At 42.7% G+C, this 22,117-nt stretch overlaps 1 protein-coding gene across 1 annotated transcript in view; it reads left to right on the top strand.

Annotated features, from left to right (window-relative positions):
• The first annotated feature begins 271 nt into the window (after nucleotides 1–271).
• The window catches only part of LOC107383188 (growth factor receptor-bound protein 10), a 62,125-nt gene continuing 40,279 nt past the window's right edge, over nucleotides 272–22,117 (top strand). The window contains exons 1-3 of the mRNA XM_015955667.3: nucleotides 272–468; nucleotides 1,996–2,086; nucleotides 18,173–18,266. Coding sequence (XP_015811153.1) covers nucleotides 2,036–2,086; nucleotides 18,173–18,266 — 145 coding nt within the window. The 5' untranslated portion in view covers nucleotides 272–468; nucleotides 1,996–2,035. The remainder of the gene's footprint in view (nucleotides 469–1,995; nucleotides 2,087–18,172; nucleotides 18,267–22,117) is intronic.

Here is a 22,117-nt window from a genome sequence, read left to right as displayed (position 1 = left end):
TTTTTCCTTTAGTCAATATTTTTGTTCTGTCAATTTCTTAATTTTTGTTTGACCGTCAAAGTGTTTTTCTTGATCATTTTAAGAATCTGATTCAGACCGTAAGTTTTTCTTTTGAAACGAATGTTTTTTTTTATCTCAATGTCTTAAAATGTGTTTGCTCTCCAAAGTTTTTTTCTTGATCCTATTGGCACAAATCTAATCCCATATAGTTCCCTCACGAGAAAGCTCACGCTCGCTCGCGAACGTTCGGGTTTGCGTGCGTGCGTGTGGGTGAGTGGAGTCAGCTGGTTGGAGAGCCGTGTGTTTGTGTGTATGTGCACGCGCTTTCGGTGGGACAAGGTGAGGACGGCACGGCGGTGGACGGAGTTTTATTTTGGGGGAAACAGCTCGACTCGAAATTCAGTCGAAGCGGAACCGGGAACCGAGACGTGGAGCGTTCCGGAGACGCGCGCGAGCTGCATCAGAACAGTAAGCACGTTGTTTTTGTTTAGAAACTACTTTTCCTCCGTTTGCTCACGCGCGCATATTAATCACGTACACGCAGTGGAGTCCAGGCGCTTTTTATTATCAAATACATTTTCATATCTTCTGCTTGACGCAATTTACAAAACATCACCTTTAAAACAGTTGAAATAATTTTAAATGTGAATATCCGGATGAATTAATACTGTAACGGATACATTGAACTTCCTAGAGCTTCAACAGAAAGTTATTTTCTAAACTCCTGGTCACGTGTTTAGGTGGTAGCGGTGGAAGAAGTTTCACTCTTGAAGCCAAAAGTCAACATAACCCCTCCATGAGTCAGCCTGGATGCTCCATCATTGTCAGAGAGTGCTGAAGTCATCCTGTCTCCCTAACAGCAGCTGGGTGTTTTTACATCAAAGCCAACTTTCAGCTAAAAATGCAGATTATCAGAGCCAGCGTCTTGTTAAAGGAGCTGCAGGATCATGGGGGAATAGATGTATTTTAAATTATTATCCATAATCACTTGCTAAGGGGCAGGAGTGGGAGCTGCTCCTGATAGGTGGCATTATTAAAAAGCTCCATAACCCATTTAATTCTCCAGAGTATAGCTAGAGAATCTGAATTATTCCATTTCTCTGCAGGAGGAGCACAAATGTCACTAAATGTCAAGCACTTGGAGCTCTGGCTTTGCTTTCAGACTTGCTACTAACAGCAGGGCTTGCCCTTTTGGACAACAGTTTGATTGGTGCCAGGAGAAGCTGTGAGAAACTAATAAAATGAATACAACAAAACATCAGGAGTGGAGAGGGTGTCTTTTTCTGTGTGTCCACCTGTGCGTACACTTTTGGACACACATTCTCAGTCAGCAGAGCCTAAAGATAGCAGAGCCCTAGTGGAAACAGTAATTAGTGGGGTGAAAAGGAGGAGAAGAGTTATTGTTTGAACCATCTGATAACCATTATTGAATGACCTGACCCGTTCAAGCAAGAGAAAGTCAAAAAGTGAGAGGACCCAAAACGAGGACTAAAACTTCTTATTAAGAGGATTAAACACCAGTCTTAATGCGTAATAAGTTATGCACATATGCACCACTTGCAGATGGCTGACTACTATGTGGTGTTTCATAAGAAAGACCCCTCTCCTCTGTCCACACACACCAGGCTGCAGGTGGTGAGTGGTCATGTGTTGCGAGCTTGGAAAGGGTTTCTTATTTAGCCTTAAGCCCCAGGCTTTGTTTGGGACCTGACTCTCTGCATGTGTGTGTGTATTTTGTACACAGTGGCTGTGTTTACACAGGATTCAGCGTGTTCATGTTCATCCTTGCAATCACATTCACTTGTGCATGCAAGTCTGTAAAGAGACTGGTGTTGGTATTTTTTTTGTCCCTTTATTATTATTTTTTTATTAGATGCCAGAGTTGTTTCACAAGGTTTAGCAAAGTTGGAGATCCTTTTCCTCTTCTTGCACTCTTTAGTGATGTTGGGTGCCTTTTTTTTTTGTTCTGTTTGATGTTGAATCCTCCGTGTGCAGGCTGCTTGTGAAACCAGAGGGGGAACACTGAGCAAACAACATGGCTTTAGCAGGATGTCCCGACTACTTTCTACGTCACTCAAACTACCAGGTAAATATTTTGTGTTCCATGTTGGTGATGTGTTGCGTTATATAAATCAGAAACAGGTTTACATTAAATAGGCCGGTGAACACCAAACTGGACTTGATTTGTTCTCTGGACCTTGTGTTTTAAAAAACGTGAGTATGTGTCGTATACATGACTGGTTATTAAAATATGGAATCATGTTTGTCTATAACTCAATGCACCACTAGTGTTAAAGAGTATACGTTGTAGGGTACTAGTATGAATTCACATCATAGCTTTATTGCTTAACAGCAGGGGTGTAACAATATCCAAATCTCATGATACAATATTATCACGATATGAACCTCATGATACGATATTAATTGCAATATTGTGGGTAGGCTTACGATAATAGGACTCGCAACATAAAATGCTTTGACCAGTCATTGGTACATTTGTCATTAACTTTATTACCATTATGACATTTTGAACAGCCTAAAAAGCCGTTACTAAAGGGCAAAATTCAGTATTATATTCTATGTCGTTTTCTTGTCTATGCTCCGGTGGTGCGGACTGAAAAGTGTTATTTTTACCTGAAGACGTACTGTACAATACTGTGACAAGACCACGATGATATTGTGGTCGTTTTAGTTAGGGCTGTAGCGAAGCCTCGACGAAGTCGACGGCTCGATTCTAAAAATTTGTCGACGTCAGATCCGGAAGTCGACGCACCGCGCCCACTTGTTGCATCCCCAGGAGTTTGTAAATAGAGGAGGAATCTGCCTGTTTTTCCTGTAGTTCGCCCTCTTCTCCGCCTTCACTAACATCTCCGCCAAATACCGAAGACCCGGAACAACGTCCGTCCACTACTAGATTATTTTCCTGTTTTGCCCCTTCGTCTCCCGGCAACGGACAACAACTTCCGGGGTCAGATGCGCTGCTTCGTGTCTATCGCAGATGTAGAAAATCACCGGGACCGTTTCTCCCTTCATTAAGGAGCTTCTTTCAGACATGAGGAGAGCTGTTTTGGTGGTAGCAGTCTCTCCTCCGTATTGGTCTGTTTGCTGCTGGGTGTTTTTGGTTTATTTAAACTTGGTAACTTGAACTTAATGTTGGTAAAGCTACTGTTAGCATCTTCGCTAACAGCTTCTTGCGTTGGGATAAGCTGTTACGTTTTGGTTTAGAGTTAATCTTTTTTGTGGTGTAGATCTCCCTTTTTATTACATTTAGAGTGTTGTGGGTTTTCGATTTAGTTTAAAATATCACCTTGAGTTTGGTTTAACCCGTAAGACCACTCGCCTCACGCACATAAGTGACCAAAACAAAGCAGCATGGAGACACTCCATCTTCTACCACCTCTCAGGCAGCAGCCTGCACTCCCAAGTTCTACACGTCACCAGAACATAACCAACCGCAACACAATAAAAGCAGTGTTATACAAAATGGAAGGCCTGTAGTGTTTATTCTCTTACAGTAAGAATTTATCAATTTTTTTGAGGAATTTATTTGAGATTTTCTGGTTTTTGTTAATTGTGCAATAGAAAAATAATCATTAGATTAATTTTCTAAATAGTCATTAGAATAGTCGACTATTCGATAAAATAATCGTCAGAATAATCGTTTTAAAAATAATCGTTTACCCCCAGCCCTAGTTTTAGTACAACGATATTGCCAATATTGTTACACCCCGACTCAACAGCTAGAGCATTCCCATGGTTCTGGGTGAGGTGGGGGTAATCTAGTAATACTGCATCCTGGGGTATCTAAAAATAGCATTGGTGTTGCTATGAGTACCTTAATTAAAAACTCTGCTGGTCCTGTTTTAGATAGGAAGTGTGTTCACTGTGCTTGCCACAAGGGTTCACACTTACAAATTAAGCGGGAGCTTGGTACTGGTTGCTGGGAGACCAAAAGTAGCTTGGATACCGCTTCAGAAAGAAGCCCGGCGTTACGTTTACTGACAATTAGGAAGAGAAAGGAGGAGTCTTGAGTGTGTCTCTACTTGTGAGATGTCTCTAAGTGATCTGATGTGTTTAGTTTTGAACCTCCAGTTGTAAATTTTTTAAAATTACATCACAAACCAGAACATGTTATTCTCTATCTATTACCATTGCAATCTTTCACTTTAGAAGCCTTAAATGCCCTAAAATTACATGCAATAATAGTTCGACATGCAAACCATTCTGAGCACATGGTAGTGTTTTATATTGGGGTATAATCTGAGGAAAGTTTAAGGGTATCAAAAACTGGATACTGCCCAACCCCACTGATGTGTTGGTCTTAGTAGAAGCTAGTCACTTGTGTAGTTCAGCATGGTAAAAGGCGGTATCAGGAGGAAGATCTTGGATTAAAGCCTTACATTTTATTATACCAGCCCTGGTTTTCTATTAATAATAATAATAATAATAATAATACATTTTATTTCAAAGCGCCTTTCAGGACACCCAAGGTCACTTTACACAAAACACGTAATAAAATACAATAAAACAATAATAAAACCCAAAGAAGAAAAAACAGAGAGAAACATTTCAATAAAATCAGAGGTTGTAGGCAGATTTAAACATATGTGTTTTGAGTTTTGATTGGAAAAGGGTAAAACTGTCGATGTTCCTGATGTCTGGGGGAAGTGAGTTCCAGAGTCGAGGAGCAGAGCGGCTGAAAGCTCTGCTCCCCATGGTAGCGAGACGGGCAGAAGGAACCGCAAGATGGATGGAAGAAGAAGATCTGAGTGAACGGGACGGGGTGTGAATACTTATAAGGTCTGAGATATATGGAGGAGAGAGGTTGTGGATTGCTTTGAAGGTATGGAGGAGAATTTTGAAGATGGACCTGAATTTAACTGGGAGCCAGTGGAGCTGCTGGAGAACCGGCGTGATGTGGTGAAAGGAAGGGGTTCTGGTGATAATACGGGCTGCTGAATTCTGGACCAGTTGCAGTTTATGAAGGAGTTTGTTGGGGAGACCATAAAGAAGTGAATTGCAATAGTCGAGACGGGAGGTGACGAGGCTGTGGACGAGAATGGCGGCAGTGTGAGGGGTCAGTGAGGGACGAAGACGGTTTATGGAACGTAGATGGAAGTATGCTGACCGAATTAAGTTATTAATGTGAGCCTGAAAAGAAAGGGAGCTGTCGAGAATGACACCCAGACTCTTGACATGAGGTGAGGGGGAGACTGTGGCGCTGTCAATAGTTAAAGAAAAGCTGTCAGATGTTGAGAGGGTGGAGTTAGTGCCAACAAGAAGAAGTTCAGTTTTATTGCCGTTGAGTTTGAGGAAATTAGAGGTTAACCATGATTTGATTTCAGAGAGGCAGAGTGTAAGGGAGGATGGTGGGAGAGTTGAGTTGGGCTTACTGGAAATGTAGAGCTGGGTGTCATCTGCAAAGCAGTGAAACTGGATATTGAATTTGCGGAATATTTTGCCGATAGGGAGGAGATATACTATGAAGAGGAGGGGCCCCAGGACAGAGCCCTGGGGCACACCTGACTTGACTGGGGAGGGTTCTGAGGTAAAGGATTTTAACTGGATGAACTGAGTGCGGCCAGTAAGGTAAGATTGAAACCAGCGGAGGGGGGTGTGAGTGATGCCTAAGGAATAGAGTCTATTAAGGAGGATGGGATGAGAAATGGTGTCAAAGGCCGCACTCAGATCGAGGAGAATAAGAATAGAGATTAAACCAGAATCAGCAGCAATGAGTAGGTCGTTAGTGATCTTGATGAGAGCTGTTTCTGTGCTGTGGTGGGGACGGAAGCCAGACTGAAACTGTTCATAAAGGTTATTGCGGGTGAGATGTGAATGGAGCTGAGATGCAACAGTTTTCTCAAGGACTTTGGAAATGAAGGGAAGATGGGAAATGGGACGGAGGTTATTGAAATCATTGGGATCTAAACCAGGTTTTTTTAGAATAGGGCTGACTGAAGCGGATTTGAATAGGGATGGGACCGTACCAGAGGATAGTGAGGAATGAATAATGGCTGTTATAAAAGGGAGCAGAGAAGAAAGGCAGGATTTAACTAAAACAGTTGGAATAGGGTCCAGTTGACAGGTGGAAGGTTTGGATTTGGTGATGTAATCTAATATTTCTGAGGGATGGGGAAGTTCAAAGGAGGAGAACGGAATGGTGGGTTCAAATAAATCAGGAGAGGGAGGGGAGGAATGAGGTAAAGAGAGATGGATTCTATTGACCTTCTCATTAAAAAACTGAAGGAGAGAGTTACAGGTTTCTGAAGAGTAAAGATGGATGGGTAAGGAGTCGGGAGGCTGAAAAATGCTGTTCATGATGGAAAATAATGTTTTAGTGTTGCTGGAGTTGGACGAGATGAGACCGGAGTAATACTGAGATTTGGCATGGGAGATGGAGTCCTTGTAGAGAGAAATCTGAGCAGAATATAAGTCTTTATGGATGGTGAGACCGGTTTTCTTGTAGAGTCTTTCAAGCCTCCGGTTGGTAGCTTTCAAGGAGCGAAGGGCAGGGGTGAACCATGGAGCAGACCGAGTAAAATATACAGAGCGGGATTTGATGGGAGCAAATGAATTAAGGATAGAAACCAGACCGTTATTGTACTGAATGACAAGATCATCGGGAGTAGAGGACAAATTAGGGGTCAAGGTGGCAAAACTGGAGGACAGGGAGGCTAGATCAATGTCCTTAATATTACGAAAAGAAATGATACGTGGTGACTTGATGATGGAGAGACGGAGGGGAACAGAAAAGGAGATGAGGAAGTGGTCCGTGAAAGGGAGCGGGTCAGCTGTACAGTTGGAGGGGGTCAGGCCGGAGCAGCAGATTAAATCCAGGGTGTGACCTTTAATGTGAGTGGGAAAATTGGCATATTGATGAAAACTGAGGCTGTCCAAAGATGAGGAGAAGTCTTTGCTGAGGGGGAGGGCCATATTGTCCATATGAATATTAAAATCACCAAGTAAAATTACATTTGGGGAAAGGGCGGACAGATGGGATAAAAGAGCAGAGAGTTCATTTAAAAACTCAGGGCTGAACTTGGGGGGACGATAAACAGTGACAATTATTGTGGGGGTCGGGCCGGAGAGTTGACAGGCGAGGCATTCCAGAGTGGTGAGAGGAGGAAGGTTTACGGGAAGGACCTTCCAAGTCTCGCGATAAAGTATCGCGAGACCACCGCCGCGGCCCGACCCACGGGGTTTGGAGAGGTAAACAAATCCGGGAGGAGTACAGTCATTGAGTTGTGAGAAATCGCTGGGTTGTTGCCATGTTTCGTTCAGACAAAGAAAGTCTAGCTTATGGTCACTGATGGTATCTTGGAGGAGATGTCCTTTACCAGAGAGGGAGCGAATGTTGAGAAGACCAAAATTAGCAGTGCGGAAGTCCCTGGCGACAGGAGCATTAGTCCGACTAGCCAGCCGGGCTAACACGCTGGAGTCGGCAGCTCGGCAGGTATTCCTGGGTAGCCGCCGGCTAGTCGTGGACCAGAAGGAGGGTATTCCTTTGGAGCCGTCGAGATGGAGGTTCCGCCGGGACCCCCGATGGATATACCGACGGCGAGGCTGGAAGGTGATGTCGGGGAAGAGGCACAGAGCTGGTGGTGGAGATCCGGAGTAGCGAAAGCGGAGGTTGAAGAGCTCCGCCGCCGAGTACTGGAGAAGGCCATCCACGGACAGAAGAATGAGCGACAGGATGATCCAGGCCAGTGCGAGGCACACAGAAATCCTGCTGGACCACATTATGGAGTGGAGCAGGGAGGTGGTGATGTGCAACCAGAACGCAAGCTGAGCAGGTAGGTGAAAATGAGTTTTCACCGACACAGGGATGTGACCAGGGTGAAAAAGAAGAAAAAAAAAATACAAAAAGTTTGTTTGCCAGCGAGCAGCGGCAGCGAGACGCGCCAGCGTTCACTCAACCGGAACCGGAATGATAAACTTAGATAATTATAATAAATAGATAATAGATAATCTAATAAATTAGATAAACTTAAACATATTCAAAATGTTAAGAAAAACATAACTTGCTTTTGAACTAATTTAAATGTTTTCCACCAATAAGGAATGAAAGTGTTTTTGAATATTCCTCGTTTTGGAATTTAAGGACCCAAATGGTCTACACTGCAAGTGACATCCAGACACTCGCACATCAATAACCAAATTAGGGTCATGCCCACAGACACGTGGACATATAATGAGGGAATCTGGGATCGAACCGTCAACCTTTTTGATAGGAAAAGGCTACCACTACCCCATGGTATTTAATCTGAGCTCCTTAAATCTCTAGATTCACAATCACAATTTTGGAAGCTATATATTAGTATACATCAGTAAATAACTTTTATTGTGATAACAGCGGTATTAATTCCGGATATGGATATTGGATCACATCCCCATAGCTCTACTCACAAGCGTACATCTTGGGTAATGTTTGGCAGAAATTTGTTTTTTTCTTCAGGTTGAGTAACAAAAAATTATCAAGTTGCGGGAAATTAGTTTTTCAGCTCCTCTGATGGAAAAACATTTTTTTTGTCATATATATATAAATATATTTTGCTCCTCTCTAACCTAGAAATCTAGACGAACTGTGGCAGAAACAAAATTATTTAGCTTTGCATGTCGGTCTAGCCACGCTTCATTAGAACCTCAGAAGTCTGTAACAGTCTTGTGTTATGCCAATCACAGCACTGTATTGGTTTGGTGGGCCAATCACAGCGCTTTACTGGTTTGGTGGGTGGGATGATTCGACTTAGCGAAAAAACAAAGATGGCGTTGGCTTGTGTGAAACAGGTTTGGCATCAACTTTGGACTATTTAGAAAAAAGCAAGTCCTTTATTCAGAAAAAGGACATATTTGTGTTGACTGATATCCGTACCAGTGAGTATGTCACGTTATTCGTTGTCATATATAGGATGGCTTGCCAGGCTAGCTCCTCTCAGCAAAAAAGAAAAACGAAGCTGAAATAGTGAAAGATGGAATAAAGCTGTGATTAGTATTAGAGTTTATCTTACATGTGTGCAAACTTCTTTGTGTCTGCAGTGGCTCCATAAGTCCACCTCCTTGACAGCTAGTGACTCTTAGCCCAGTTAGGTGAAATATTGCATCTCAGGAACAGAGCAGACCCACTTCCAGTGTCCAACTCCTGCAGAATGAGCCCTTTGTCTTCCAGCTTGGATTTTCTCCTCTCCAACTCTCCAGTAACCTAAAGAATTTGGCTAAAGAGCGTTGTGGAAGTCTATAAATAGAGCTCTAAACAAACAACGATAACAAGCTGTGGACTTTGTTGTGCGACAGGCATGAATATAACGGATTGGTGCTATGATGGCTTACTGGGACCAATGGGACGGAGGGGGTGACGTAATCTCAGCTGCTTTATTCCTCTTAGCGGAGGTAAAAACACGAAGCTCCCTGCTACCCCAAACCGTGGGACCGCTCAGCCCCTGTTGAGCTGGCATTAAGTTGGATTTGTTCACATCAGCTTCCAGGAAAGGGTTTTGCACCAGTAAGGCTGCAGTGAATAGTGAATTGAATCTCCATAGGAAACAACATTCCTCCAACCAACGTCTAGCCCGAAGCCCCCCCCCCCCCCCCAACATAACACAATAATACTTATATAGGGAAAAGTGGGTTGCAACCTTGCCATGTGTTCTTATTAGGGTTGGCCATCGTTTGATTTTGAATGATTCTGATTCCAATTCCTCGTTTCGATTCCGGTTCCTATCGATTCCCGATTCCGATTCTTTGAAGACATGACATGCTTTACATGAGCCAGCTAACCTACAGGTCCTACTTGATGAAATAATCTTAACTTCAACATGAATTTTAATTCTATGAACAACAACATCACCTTCATTTAGACAAAAACATGTTTTGGTAGAAAAAAGAAAGACTTGCAGCACAACCAGTGTGTTTGTTTCTGACCACAACCAAAGTGTGGAAGAAGCCTCTGGGATGAGAGGCTAAATGTCTCCAACATATCCAGAAACATCCAGCTGTTTTCAGCTAAAACTCTCAGGATGACTGAGAACTACACCTCCATGCTGCAGCAGCATTCAGTCACAACAGGAACTTAAACGTACCTGCTGTCAGTAACAATCTAACAGATTTTAAACATTAAAACTCAACAGAAATAGTTCAGAAAGGTAATTAAAATGTTATTTATTATTATTATAATTATTTATTGTGGCAGAAGTTGGTGTGGTCCACCACAGAGAAGCTGCTCTAGCATGATGACTTTAATTATTCTACAGGTTATTGTTCAGCCTTCAGATGCTCACACACACACACACACACACACACACACACACACACACACACACACACACACACACACACACACACACACACACACACACACACACACACACACACACACACACACACACACACACACACACACACACACACACACACACACACACACGTGTTGGTGAGCGGCTCACGTGTCTGAGTTTGTTCTTTAAAGCTTTTATTAAATCCATGGTGTTGACGTATTTTAACAAGTTTCCTCTACGCTGCAGGAGTTAAAGTTTACATTATGGAGTAAAAGTTCGGCAGACACGTTTGCCTAGATTTGGCCGCCGGGTGGGGGATGGGGGGCTCGGTGCTGTACACAGACAGCTGGTGTGATCAGCTCTGAAAAGCCTTGATCACAATTTGCAGATCACGTTTATTTTTCACGGAGATCGGCCGCGGATTCCTCTACCGTCGGCATTCTAGGAATCGAAACTAGGAATCGAAATAAAAAACATTGAGCAATTCTGGGAAAAATGAACAGTTGGTACCGGTTCCAATCGATGCTCGATTCTCGATGCCAAACTCTAGTTCTTATGTAAATCTCACCCACAGTTTTTCTGTATGTGTATTTTGTGTAGATGAGCAGCAAAGGAGCATTTTCTTCAGTATTTACATAATGGAATACATAACCCTGGGCATGTTTGGGAGTCAGGATAACTTTCCAGAGCCATCTTCAGTGTGTGGTGAACTTTGGGGCTGTGCTAAAGATGTCTCTGATTGAGCCAGCTGTAGAGATTAAACTACACACTAGAATCAACACTGTTTGCTATCAGTTGTTAGATTCTGAAAATGACCAATCAGATTAACCTATAAAGCTTATATCATATATATAAATATCCCGGATACTTATATATCGATCTAAGTTCATACATCAACCTGTTTGATCTAATTTTAATCCAAGGATTAATGTTTAATTCAGATAATTAAATTTAATAGCAAAAGTTATTTTGAATCAGAAGCTAGGGATCTTTGCTTGTCAATAACCAGAAATATTATACCTTTTCTGTGTTTCGTTTCAATAATGAGGCAAGTTTAAAAATGAAGAAATTTTATTACTAACAATTTTAAACTTAAAGATTTGAAACGACAATTATGAACGACAATTCATGGATGACAATTTAATGACAATTTTTAACAGCTTTGATATTCAACTTGTTTTAAAAAAAACAAACCTGTGTCTGGATGGAAACTAAATTGGAAATACGAGTTTGGATGCGTGAATGGAATTATCAGAAGGTTTCTTTCAGAGAGAGCGGAAGCGTTCTGGATGGAAATGATGTTTTGCGGCTAACTGGGTCTTTCACTTAGAGAAAACAGCATCAAACGCATTCCTGTGTTCTACCTCACCCAAACAGGAGACCCTCTTGTGGATCCGGAGATCAGGAGGATGTTGTCCATCCAAGATGACACTTGGTCCGGCAGGGAAGACGCGAGTGTCCGATCATCTGGTCCAGAGATGTCGCCGGGTACACAGTTGTTGAGCATTTGGCGGATGGACGTTCTCGTCTTAATTTAACTCAGAAATCAATGACTCTGGGTAGAGTCTTTGTCAGCTGGTTACAGTTCGTTTATTCTTTAGCTATTCTGGTCGGCATGACGGAACAGCAGGTGGAGGTTAGGGACGGCCGTTCCCTTCCTCCGTGATGTTGGTTCAAGAACTGAACTGAACTTGGTGATGTTACAGTTTACAACGCTCTCAGGACACTCCCACTCTCAGCAAGAAAGCTTGGTCATGCGTCAGAAACGTGTTGCAGTTATCGTTTATCTGGACTCTGTGTTAGATGGATAAGGTGAAACTGACCTTCTTTGCTGAACACATCTTTTACTGTCATCAACCATAATCATAATTAATCATTATTATCCCAAAGCATAATAATCCATTTCATGTAATTAAAATACCTTTATATTGAACTAAGTGATCGTTTATGATGATTTTCATAAACAGTAACAAAATCAATGAGTTTTATTAATTATTATTATCTAATTATTATCATCCTGAACTTGAAGTGTCCTTCTCCTGGGATGGAACAGCAGCCGATAGGTGATATGATATTGAGCAGACATCGTGGCTCCTTGTTTAATCTGTGGATTTAAAAGTACTGTTTGACCCAGCTGGGTAAATGTGACCTTTGCCACATATTATTAGCCTAGTGAACTAGACCAAATTCTTGCTTTGCAAAGTTTGGTCTAGGCACGCTCCATCGGAACCTCCGCAGCTCCTACCAGGACTCTGGCTGGCCAATCACAGCTCTCTAGAGGGGTTTCAAACACATAGAGCTGTGATTGGTCCATAATGGTGGGCCAATCATAGTGCTTTATCTGCTTAGTGAACAAATCACAGAGCTTTATCCGCTTTGTGGGCCAATCAGGGCACTCTATATGCCTGGTGGGTGGGATGATGCAACAGAGTGAAACAAGAGTATGTTACATTCATTGTCCAGTGGAATGCAGAGATCATTTGAAAGACAACGGTAGAACCCGCGCCACAACCGAGAGCCGTCAATGGAGCATTGCCAGACTAAATAATACATTTATTTAGTCTGGCTTGCCAGGCTAAAGCCGGGCGTACACTGTGCGACTGTTTCACTTTTTTGAGCCGATTTTCCAGTCGTGCGAGAATCCACGACATCGGGGCGAGTTTTGCGCCGAGCGGTCGTGTAGTGTACAGGGGGTTACGAGAGGCGATTAACACCACGTGACCAGCTGCCGATCAGCAGTCGTGAGGTCGCACGGACTTCTGGCGTGTTTAATATTTCGCTCGTCCCTCGTGAGGGTATCGCACTGTTGAAGCGGCGCTGCGAGCAGCTGCGACCCAAAATGTATCAGAACCGCTCACGGCGCATGTGCAATCATGCATCAACACCACTCGCCCGCTGTTTCCCTAATAACACACGCTGTTCGTTTTTGTTTCTACGCGTTTTTTTTACTCACAAAGATTGTCAAGAAAGCGTGTTTGTCGTGTTCATGTCAAATTAAACTGATCACTAAACACAGATTTACTTTCTTTATTTCGTTTTCCTCATCCAACCCCCATAAATCCCTGTGTGTCCTCCTGCAGCACTCCCGAAGGACAACAGGCAAAACAAGACAAAAAAGTCTGACGTGTTGAGTAAAAACTGCTATTTTTAGCATATTTTTAAGGCCGACGTGTTGCTACCAGACGTACAGTGTGAGCACTCAGGTCGCATCCGAGAACTGGGTCGTGCAGTGTGAGCGCATGACTCGTGAGATCTGCCCTGCAAGGAAGTCGTACAGTTTGAGCTGAAGCTGAGTGCTACGAGTGAAAAAGTCGCACAGTGTACGCCCGGCTTAACACAGCAGTAGCTTTGACTTTCTCTGATCTATAATCATGGATGACTGCATCATGCATCATGCCGACCCAAAGCTAAATTAGCTATGAACAAAGAATAACTCAAACTTAATAATTGTACTATTTTCCTTCCTTAAACCTATACAAATCCATAATTTTACCTTTCCGGCCACTGGTGACTTCAACAGCAAATAAACAGATTTGGCAGTGAATGCGTGAAGAAGCTTTTCAGGAAATGTACTAGGGCTGCAGGATAACAAATAAAAATTGCATTGCGATATTTCATTCTGTCATACCAATTGAAATATTAAAAAATACAGGAATTTTCAATAGCTGACTTGAATTTCTATTTTTGTGCTCCTGCCATCTTGTTGACAGTTATACCGGTAGAGGTAAAATACATTCCTCTGGGTCAAATCAGCATTTTTTAAATGTATTTTTGCAAAATTATGCTATCGTTTTTGTAGACACAGTAAATGCTTTTGTTAAACCATTCAGAAATGCTAAATATTGCCCAGATCACCTTTGGAAACCCCGTATTGTTTATAGAACAGGCCATCTCAAACAGACTTTTTAAATCCACAAGGGTCCAAATAAGGTACTTACTTAAAATTAGTGATGCACCGATACGAAATTTTTGGGCTAATACCGATGTTCGATATAAAGATCACTGTTGTGGCCGATAACCGATATTTGCCGATACGATATACTGACATTAATGCTTCTAAAATCAGCAGATTTTGTATAGAATGAAAAATTTTAAAGCTGAAATTTTGTTATTATGTACACACAACACACACACATTTACGATTCTGAAATCACCCTCCTCACCCTCTGAAACAGGCAAACAAATGGAGACGAGATGGAAAAAATATTGGCTGTTAATATCGGCCTGGTTTTATTTATTGAACCTATACCGATATGTTAAAAAATGACTAACATCGGCCAGTACCGATATTGATGCCAATATATTGTCCATCCCTACTTAAAATTGTTTGTCCACAACTCTTAAATCCATAATCCAACATTCAATCCAGCTGAAATCCTTTGAAATTTCATTTAGATGTCTCTTTTCTAGAAGGCTTTCATCATTCAATCTTTTAGCATCCTCATATTAGCTTTAAATTTAACAGCACAAACCCAGATGTGTAAGCTTTTGATCGACATCTTACCTGATCCAACAGGTGAAGGATTACCCCTTCTGCTGAGGCCATATCTTCCAACTATTGGCCCATAGGTCAAAAGTACTGGACCCTACTCTCGTGTGCAGCTCCACCTAGTTGCTGATTTACGCATCACTTAGCCAGTGAAATTCAGAAAGCATTAATACCTCACATGAGAGGTTACTCTTACTGATTCGTTTCTTCAAACTTACTAAGAATAATTGTGATTGGTGGATCACTGAGAATCAGGTACCTTTTAAAGTGGCAGTAGCTATGTTTAAGTGCACCAAATTTCCCCTACCCCATTCAAACCTTGGTTGATCAGAAATCCCAAATCTCTGTTTACATGGACGCTAAATGAAATGATCCGATCATTATGTGAGCATACATGCACCAAGCATTCAGTCAGATCAAATAGGTTGCGCCTATTGCACACAGAGTTGCCTTTCCCGTAAAAGCTTTGTCCACTGACTTGCTTTTCTTTCCCCAGTTATGGAGCTTTTTTGCATTTTTATCTGTATGCTTTTGTTTTTGCTGATCGCTTTAATTAAGCTACAGGCTCAGCAGTACTTAATGCTACTGCTCCTCCGCCACAGGAGAGGAGAGCATGATAACTTATGGTTACCTCCCACCATGTTTTTGATTTGTTCTCAACGTCTGCAAATGTCACGCTGAAGTTGCACACATGCACTGTGGGCATTTTTTAACTCCCAGCAATCCGAAAGGGTGTGTACATGGACGTCAATTGGAATGATGATCGGACAAAACCACACCTCTCGGTCGGAGTGAAACTTCATTCTGATGGGGTCGTATCGGATTGTAACGGGTTGAAAACAGAGGTCTCCCGAGAGCTCCACAAGCCGATAGTGGGAACCCAGCTCCACCAACATGTTATATTTCAACCCATTTTCTAAAGTGCAGCATTATGTTAAATGCACTGGGTTTTACCCTATTACATTTAAACTTCATGGTTAAACAGTACATGTTAAAATCTAAGCTCAGCTCGACAGTGACCTAAAATACATAAATATAATTTTACTTACCGAAAAAAATGAAGTGGAGACTCCATGGACGCTCTATTAGTGCAATTAATGCCACAGCAAGTCATTTTGTCCAACAATTGTACAAAAAATATCCAAACAAGAATACACAAACACAGACTCAAAATCCCGGAGCAGTTTCCAGGCCAGACCGAGGCTCTACTGAGGCCTTTCCACGGAGCTAGCTCTGTGGTCACGTGGGTCTGATGCTTATTAATTATACAGAATTTTAGGCTTTTAATACACAAACAGAAGAGTGAGAAGAATAATCACCCCCCTCAGAGTTGTCATGAGTGTAAACTAGATCATTTAAACCAAAAACGTGTTTTGGTACCAGGCTGTAAACATGTTTATTTCTGCTGTGAAATTGGTATTTTTAACATGGGAGTCAATGAGGATTTGCTCGCTTCTGACACCAGCCCCTAGTGGGTGAGGGTGGAACTGCAAATTTTGGTACTTCCAGGTTGCTTCAATTTCTGAGCCACAGTGTGGGGGCTTGGCTGCCACTTTAACTTTAGATGAGAACTTGAGTATGGTGATGATGCTGCAGGCCACTGGGACAATGTATGACAATAGTGATAATGATGAGGACCCAGTCATTCATTGAATAGGAGGGGGTGGGGGGTTGTCTTGTGTCTTGTCTCCCCTTATTAGCATTGATTAGCCTCACCTGCCTCTCATTACATTTCTCACTCATTTTCCCACATTATCCTCCTGTTTATCCTCAGATATTTGTTGGCGTTTTTTGTCTTTCCCTGTCTTATCTGCTCGTTCCCAGTCCTGTATTTTTAAATAAACCCCTTAAAACTTTCAAATACATTATTTGTGATTTTGACCCCCAAATAGTGGGAACAATCCAACTGTTAGAGGCCTGCGCAAAGTAAAATTCTCAAAATAAAACGGTCCTCCACTTGAGGATGTGCCTGGGTGCAGCTGTCAACATAAAGATAAAATGAGTCTGTTTTACTTTAAAAAACTCAGAATAACCTATTAAATGATATTTTTTTTAGTTATATGGCTTGTTATTGGTGTTTAGATGGGATTCAGGGCAAGACACCTCTCATAAAACTTCACAGAATTTGATTTCATGGAGACTTTTAGACTGTAGAGTCAGGGAAAGTGCATTAAAGTTCACAGTGAGGTTTTATGGGGGAGTGCAGCCATTAAAACCCTCTCTTTTACAGCAAGAGGGCTCTTATTTTTTTTCGTTGACATGTAGGCGAAGGCTAACAGTGCTGCCACTGATAACTCAGCAGACCCAGAACAGTGTTTTTTCTCAAACCCCATGCAGCGTATACAGTTAGACCTTTGTGCCTTGTGAAGAGTCTCTCCAGGAGCTAGATGGAGCAGCTATCATAGCTGCAGAGTTTGTCTTTGAATCCATTTGTCCAGTTTTTATTACACAGATGTTTGTCTCAACTTTTACTGGATTAATGGAGACATTTGGGTAAATGTAGCTGAAGGAACGCTGTGTTTCACTTAGTAGCTGGGATGTTGTATCTCAGTCTGAAGCCTGCAGTCAGCTCACGGGCCCTGCAGCCAAGCTGTCTTCCTTAGAAAACTCTTGGCTGCTGCTTCTCAGAGCTGTAAATCTAACTTTTGGCATTTATGGGTGTTTTCGAAGCACAGAGGGGAGATGCGAGTGGGTGTGTGTGTGGACGTGCATGCACAGCAGGACTCCTGGCCATGAGCAGTTCCTGGAAGCAAAGCTTCCATGTTCTTCTTTTTCCTGGAAAAGGGAAGATTTAAAAATTGGCTTTCCCCCTCCCGTTCTCTTCTGCATATCTTTTATTTTTTTGGCCTTGAGGCTGTTTCAAATTAGACTATGTGTGTGGAACGTAGCCGTGTGCCTCCAGATGTGTGTTATTGTTTCAGTGGTGTGGATGTTATCACATTTTCATTAAAAATGGTTGCTGTGCAAAAGTCCGTGCTGGATGTGTTGCATAAGTGATAGTTGGGGAATGTGTGATGGTATGGGCTTGTGAGAGACAGCAGGGAAAGTAAGAGGTCAGTAGGGTGCGAAAATCAGTGTCTGAACGAACGCATGACTTAATGTTATTTGAGGGCGGGGGCATGGGCTTAAATGGGGTGTTTGAACCCTACAAATGATCTTCCCCCCTCACTAAAACATCTGATATAACTTGCAAGCATTCACTCTGTATGTCTTAATGCTCAAATATGTTCTTCTTTAGCAAAATCTAATGTTTTGCGTGATTGTTACATGCAGTAATATCAGTTTATGATCCAGTGTGAACAGTCTACAGCCCTGGAGGACGTGACCCTTTGGGCCACCTTTACCTGCAGTGTGAACAGATTCTTGGTTATGTCCAAAAACAAGATTCTGAAAATCACCTTTGTTTTAACAGGAAAGGATGGACCGTACTTCCACTCGCAGGCCCGAGGAGCTGATCGTTTCAGGCTTCCAACACTCAGCCAGTCCAGCATTGCCACATCACCATGGTAACTATCTTTCTATGTGTTATTGAACTCATGTTTTAAATGTTGATTATTCATTATTCAGGAGTTCATAATGCCTAATACCTAACCCCGCCTCTCCACTGGATGCACAAGCAGGGCTTTAGACACGTTTTACTTGCAAACTCCCTTCCCACCAGGAGTGTTTCAGATGCAAAATGGCAGCTAAAGAGTTCTGTGTAGCTGGCTTTGCATGGTCACAAAATCCATGGAAAATTGCAAGGCCACAAGTGATTTTGGGAGTTCCCACGATAACGAGCAAGGATGCAACGATGACAGCATGCATCCACAAAGGTCTGCACATATCAGGATTGGTTGATATCGGTATCGGAAACTTAAGCGTTGGACAATATCGGTATATCGAATTTTGGTAAAAAAGCCAACATCGAGCATTCCTGGTAAAAAAACAAAGGTAATAAATAAGTAAAAAAATACTGGTGCAACTCAGTGACTTGTGTTTTGATGCTTCCCCCGTATTAATGGTGCATTCCATTTGTTCTCAGTACTCGTAAATTTCTAGTTCTGAGTAGGAAAAATCAACTGGTACACCACCGAAGTCAGAGAATGCTTTTAGTCCAGTTTTGAGGTTCAATATAACAGCTAATCGTACTAACATCAGTAGCTGTGGAGGAAACAAGTTTTATTTTACAGGACAAACTTTTTGTGTTATATGTAGTTGAATTTTCTTCAGAACTCATCGTAATGACCGTCAATCACATTATAGACATAGATGAGTAGACGTCACATTGACTGCTACTACCTATGGCGGTTTGTGGTTAAGTGGATGCTTTTATCAACTGCTTTAGCTCCGTGGAACTCTGCAGCTCCGGAACTGTGAGAGCGCCGTTGACACACGCCAGAATGAGCGCGCTCACGTTAACGTCCATCTGACAAAACGCAAGAGAGTTCAGTTCATGTTCACAAAAAATACGAACAAGTTCTCAGTGAACTCTGGAACACTGGAAAAAGAGACCAATGAATCATTGATGGGGTGAAAATGTACGCTCTTGTCGTAATTTTAGTGAGGCTAAATTATAATTTTTCTAGCAATATGCAGCTCCGGTACATGTGAGTCTTCGTCTGTGCTTTTCCATCTCCTACTCTATCTAGGAAACTGTTGCACTCCTTCGGTGCACGCTCTGATTTCTAAATAGGGAGTTTATTGACCAGTATTACATTTCTCCCTACCCCACCCTCCTATACACACACAGTCTATAAATCCCTGTAGCCATTGTGGAAACTCCTGAAAGGAACCAACTTGAATCTAGAGCTCTTTCCCTTTCCTCCCGTTGAAGGTTTCTTGGATCGGATGGCTGCGATTGCCGCGCTCATGTGACAGGATTGTTAATGTGGCTGTTGGTCAACTAGTGCAGGGTTGAAAGGAGTTTATAGTAAGTGGGTCAAAGGTCTTTGGGGCAGGGAGGAGATAATTGGAGGTAAAGCAAGTTCATACTCTTAAAGTGACGTTACCGGAACAATAGGAAGTTTTCTACTATCCATCAGGTATGTGGAGGCTCTAGATCCCAGCATTTCCTGGCAAACATACTTTTCTCTTTCAGATTCCTCCTGCAGACTAACTTCATTGGATAATTAGTTGGCTGTTTGCTTAAATGGACTCTCAAACACATTATAGCACATCTGTCACTCATTGAGTACTTGCTGAAGTTTCCCTGATGATGTTTAGTACACAAGACAACCTCAGTGAAAAGACAGGAGTCAAAGTCACTCAGATACGGTTTCATCCTGGCTTCACATGACAGAGAGACTTTACATCAGCCTCACTAATGGATGTACTGTATATTTAGATCATGGTTGGCTCAGGTTGCATGCCCTTCATTTATGCTGGCGCACTCTGTCTTTTTTACAATCTGTCAGCATGTCGTCTGCATGGAAACCAGTCACCATGCCATACCAGATTCAGGGTTTTCTTCTTCGTTTTGTTGGGACAGCTTTAACCTGATCTCAGCCTTTCTTCTCTTCAATAACAATATGTGACAATAAGTGAAAGCCGGAGCAACTTTAGAGTTCAGCAACTTGTCTCAGTAACCATTATATAAAAGATAAAAATTCAAATACATGTTTACTGTATACAGTTCAATGTCATAGCGGCTGAATGTAGTTTTTACTTTCGATATTTAGACCTAAAACAAGTCTTCAATGCTAGAAGCATGAAAAAACTGGTGAAAAACATGGGTGCAGCGACAGCAAATGGTTTTCTTCCATCCATCGTCTGAACCCGCTTGTCCAGTAGGGTCGCGGGGGGGGGGGGGGGGGCTGGTGCCTATCTCCAACGGGTACAGTAATGGGCAATCAGGCGGGTTACACCCACAGAGAGCCAGTCCATCGCAGGGCAACACAGAGACACACAGGACAAACAACCACGCACACGCACGCACACACGCGCACACACACACACACACACACACACACCCACACACCTAAGGACAATTTAGACAGACCAATCAACCTAACAGTCATGTTTTTGGACCGTGGGAGGAAGCCGGAGTACCCGGAGAGAACCCACGCATGCACAGGGAGAACATGCTAACTCCATGCAGAAAGATCCCAGGCCAGGAAGCGAACCAGGACCTTCTTGCTGCAAGGCAACAGCTCTAACCACTGCGCCACTGTGCAGCCTCAAATGGGTTTCTTTTTTATAAAAAGGTATTCTGCTTATGCAAAAATCCCCCATTTCTATGCAAAATACAACCACTTTGTTTTAGTTTCGTTGAAAGGAACTTCGTAATGCTGGAAAACAGCTTTTTGCTGACCTCTAAACGGTCGTCAGAGATCAATAATTGCTGGTTTTCAAGGCCAGGGACATCCAGCTCTCACTCAGTGTATTTTGGGATCTTAGAGAAATGAATTGGCCACTTCTGTATGGCATGTGTTGTTGTTGTCAAATGCTAACCAGACGACTGCTGAGAGTCCTCCACATTCGGAGTCAAACTTAACATTTTCTTCCTGTATGTCCTCTGGGTTCCCCGCCTGAAGCCAGCACTGCACTGTGGGCCAAGCCAGCCACAGGAGGAGGGAGAGGAATGCCAATGAAACCATCATTATCCTCCTGAAGCTGCACATGGCCACATTTTTATTTAAGACTCCAGTATCCTAAATGATAAAGTGATGCTGCAGTACAAAGCAAGATTAAAAGGCCTTTATCCTGGAAACATCTGCACGATGCAGGGTCTTCAGATGAGCAAACATGAAATATCTTTTAGATGTAGTTCTTTGTTAATGACTCAGATGCAGGCAGAAATCTAGACTTGCCAGCTTTTTCTTTCTCCAAGCAAGTCCCATTCATCAGTCCTTCAAACAGGTCCCAATTGATAAAGATCTTCGAGCATTTTTGTTCAGTAAATTACCTTAATAGCAGCTCTTGGACACCAGATGTTTTTGCCCTGCAGTAGACCTGCATTACATCACACTTTGCCTTACTTAGATGCAGTTTTACATCTTTTCTATGTGGAGTTGGCATGTTCTACCCATGCATTCGTGGGTTTTCTCCCACAGACCAAAAACATGCATGTTAGTTTTAGGGATGCACCAGTGCCAATACCAGCATCGGGTCTCTGGCCAATATTCCTACTAAGAAAAGTACTCTGACACTAAATGGCCTGATGCCAGTGAGCAAGGGTCCAGATCACGGGGGAGCTAAGGGGAGCCTGGCTCCCTCAGAAGCTGTCGACTCCCCCCCCCCCCCCCCCACACACACACCCTTATGGATATTGGACGGACGGACACCCCACCTTACTGAGACCGAATGGACCAACCCCCTGCTCTCAAAGGGAATGGACAGACTGCCCGCACCCCCACGGAGGGTGGACAAACCCCCG

Source organism: Nothobranchius furzeri, chromosome 11 (genome assembly GCF_043380555.1).
Source record: "Nothobranchius furzeri strain GRZ-AD chromosome 11, NfurGRZ-RIMD1, whole genome shotgun sequence".
Taxonomy (NCBI): domain Eukaryota; kingdom Metazoa; phylum Chordata; class Actinopteri; order Cyprinodontiformes; family Nothobranchiidae; genus Nothobranchius; species Nothobranchius furzeri.
Note: the sequence above shows the minus strand (reverse complement) of the source record. Positions and strands in the feature narration are given on the sequence as shown.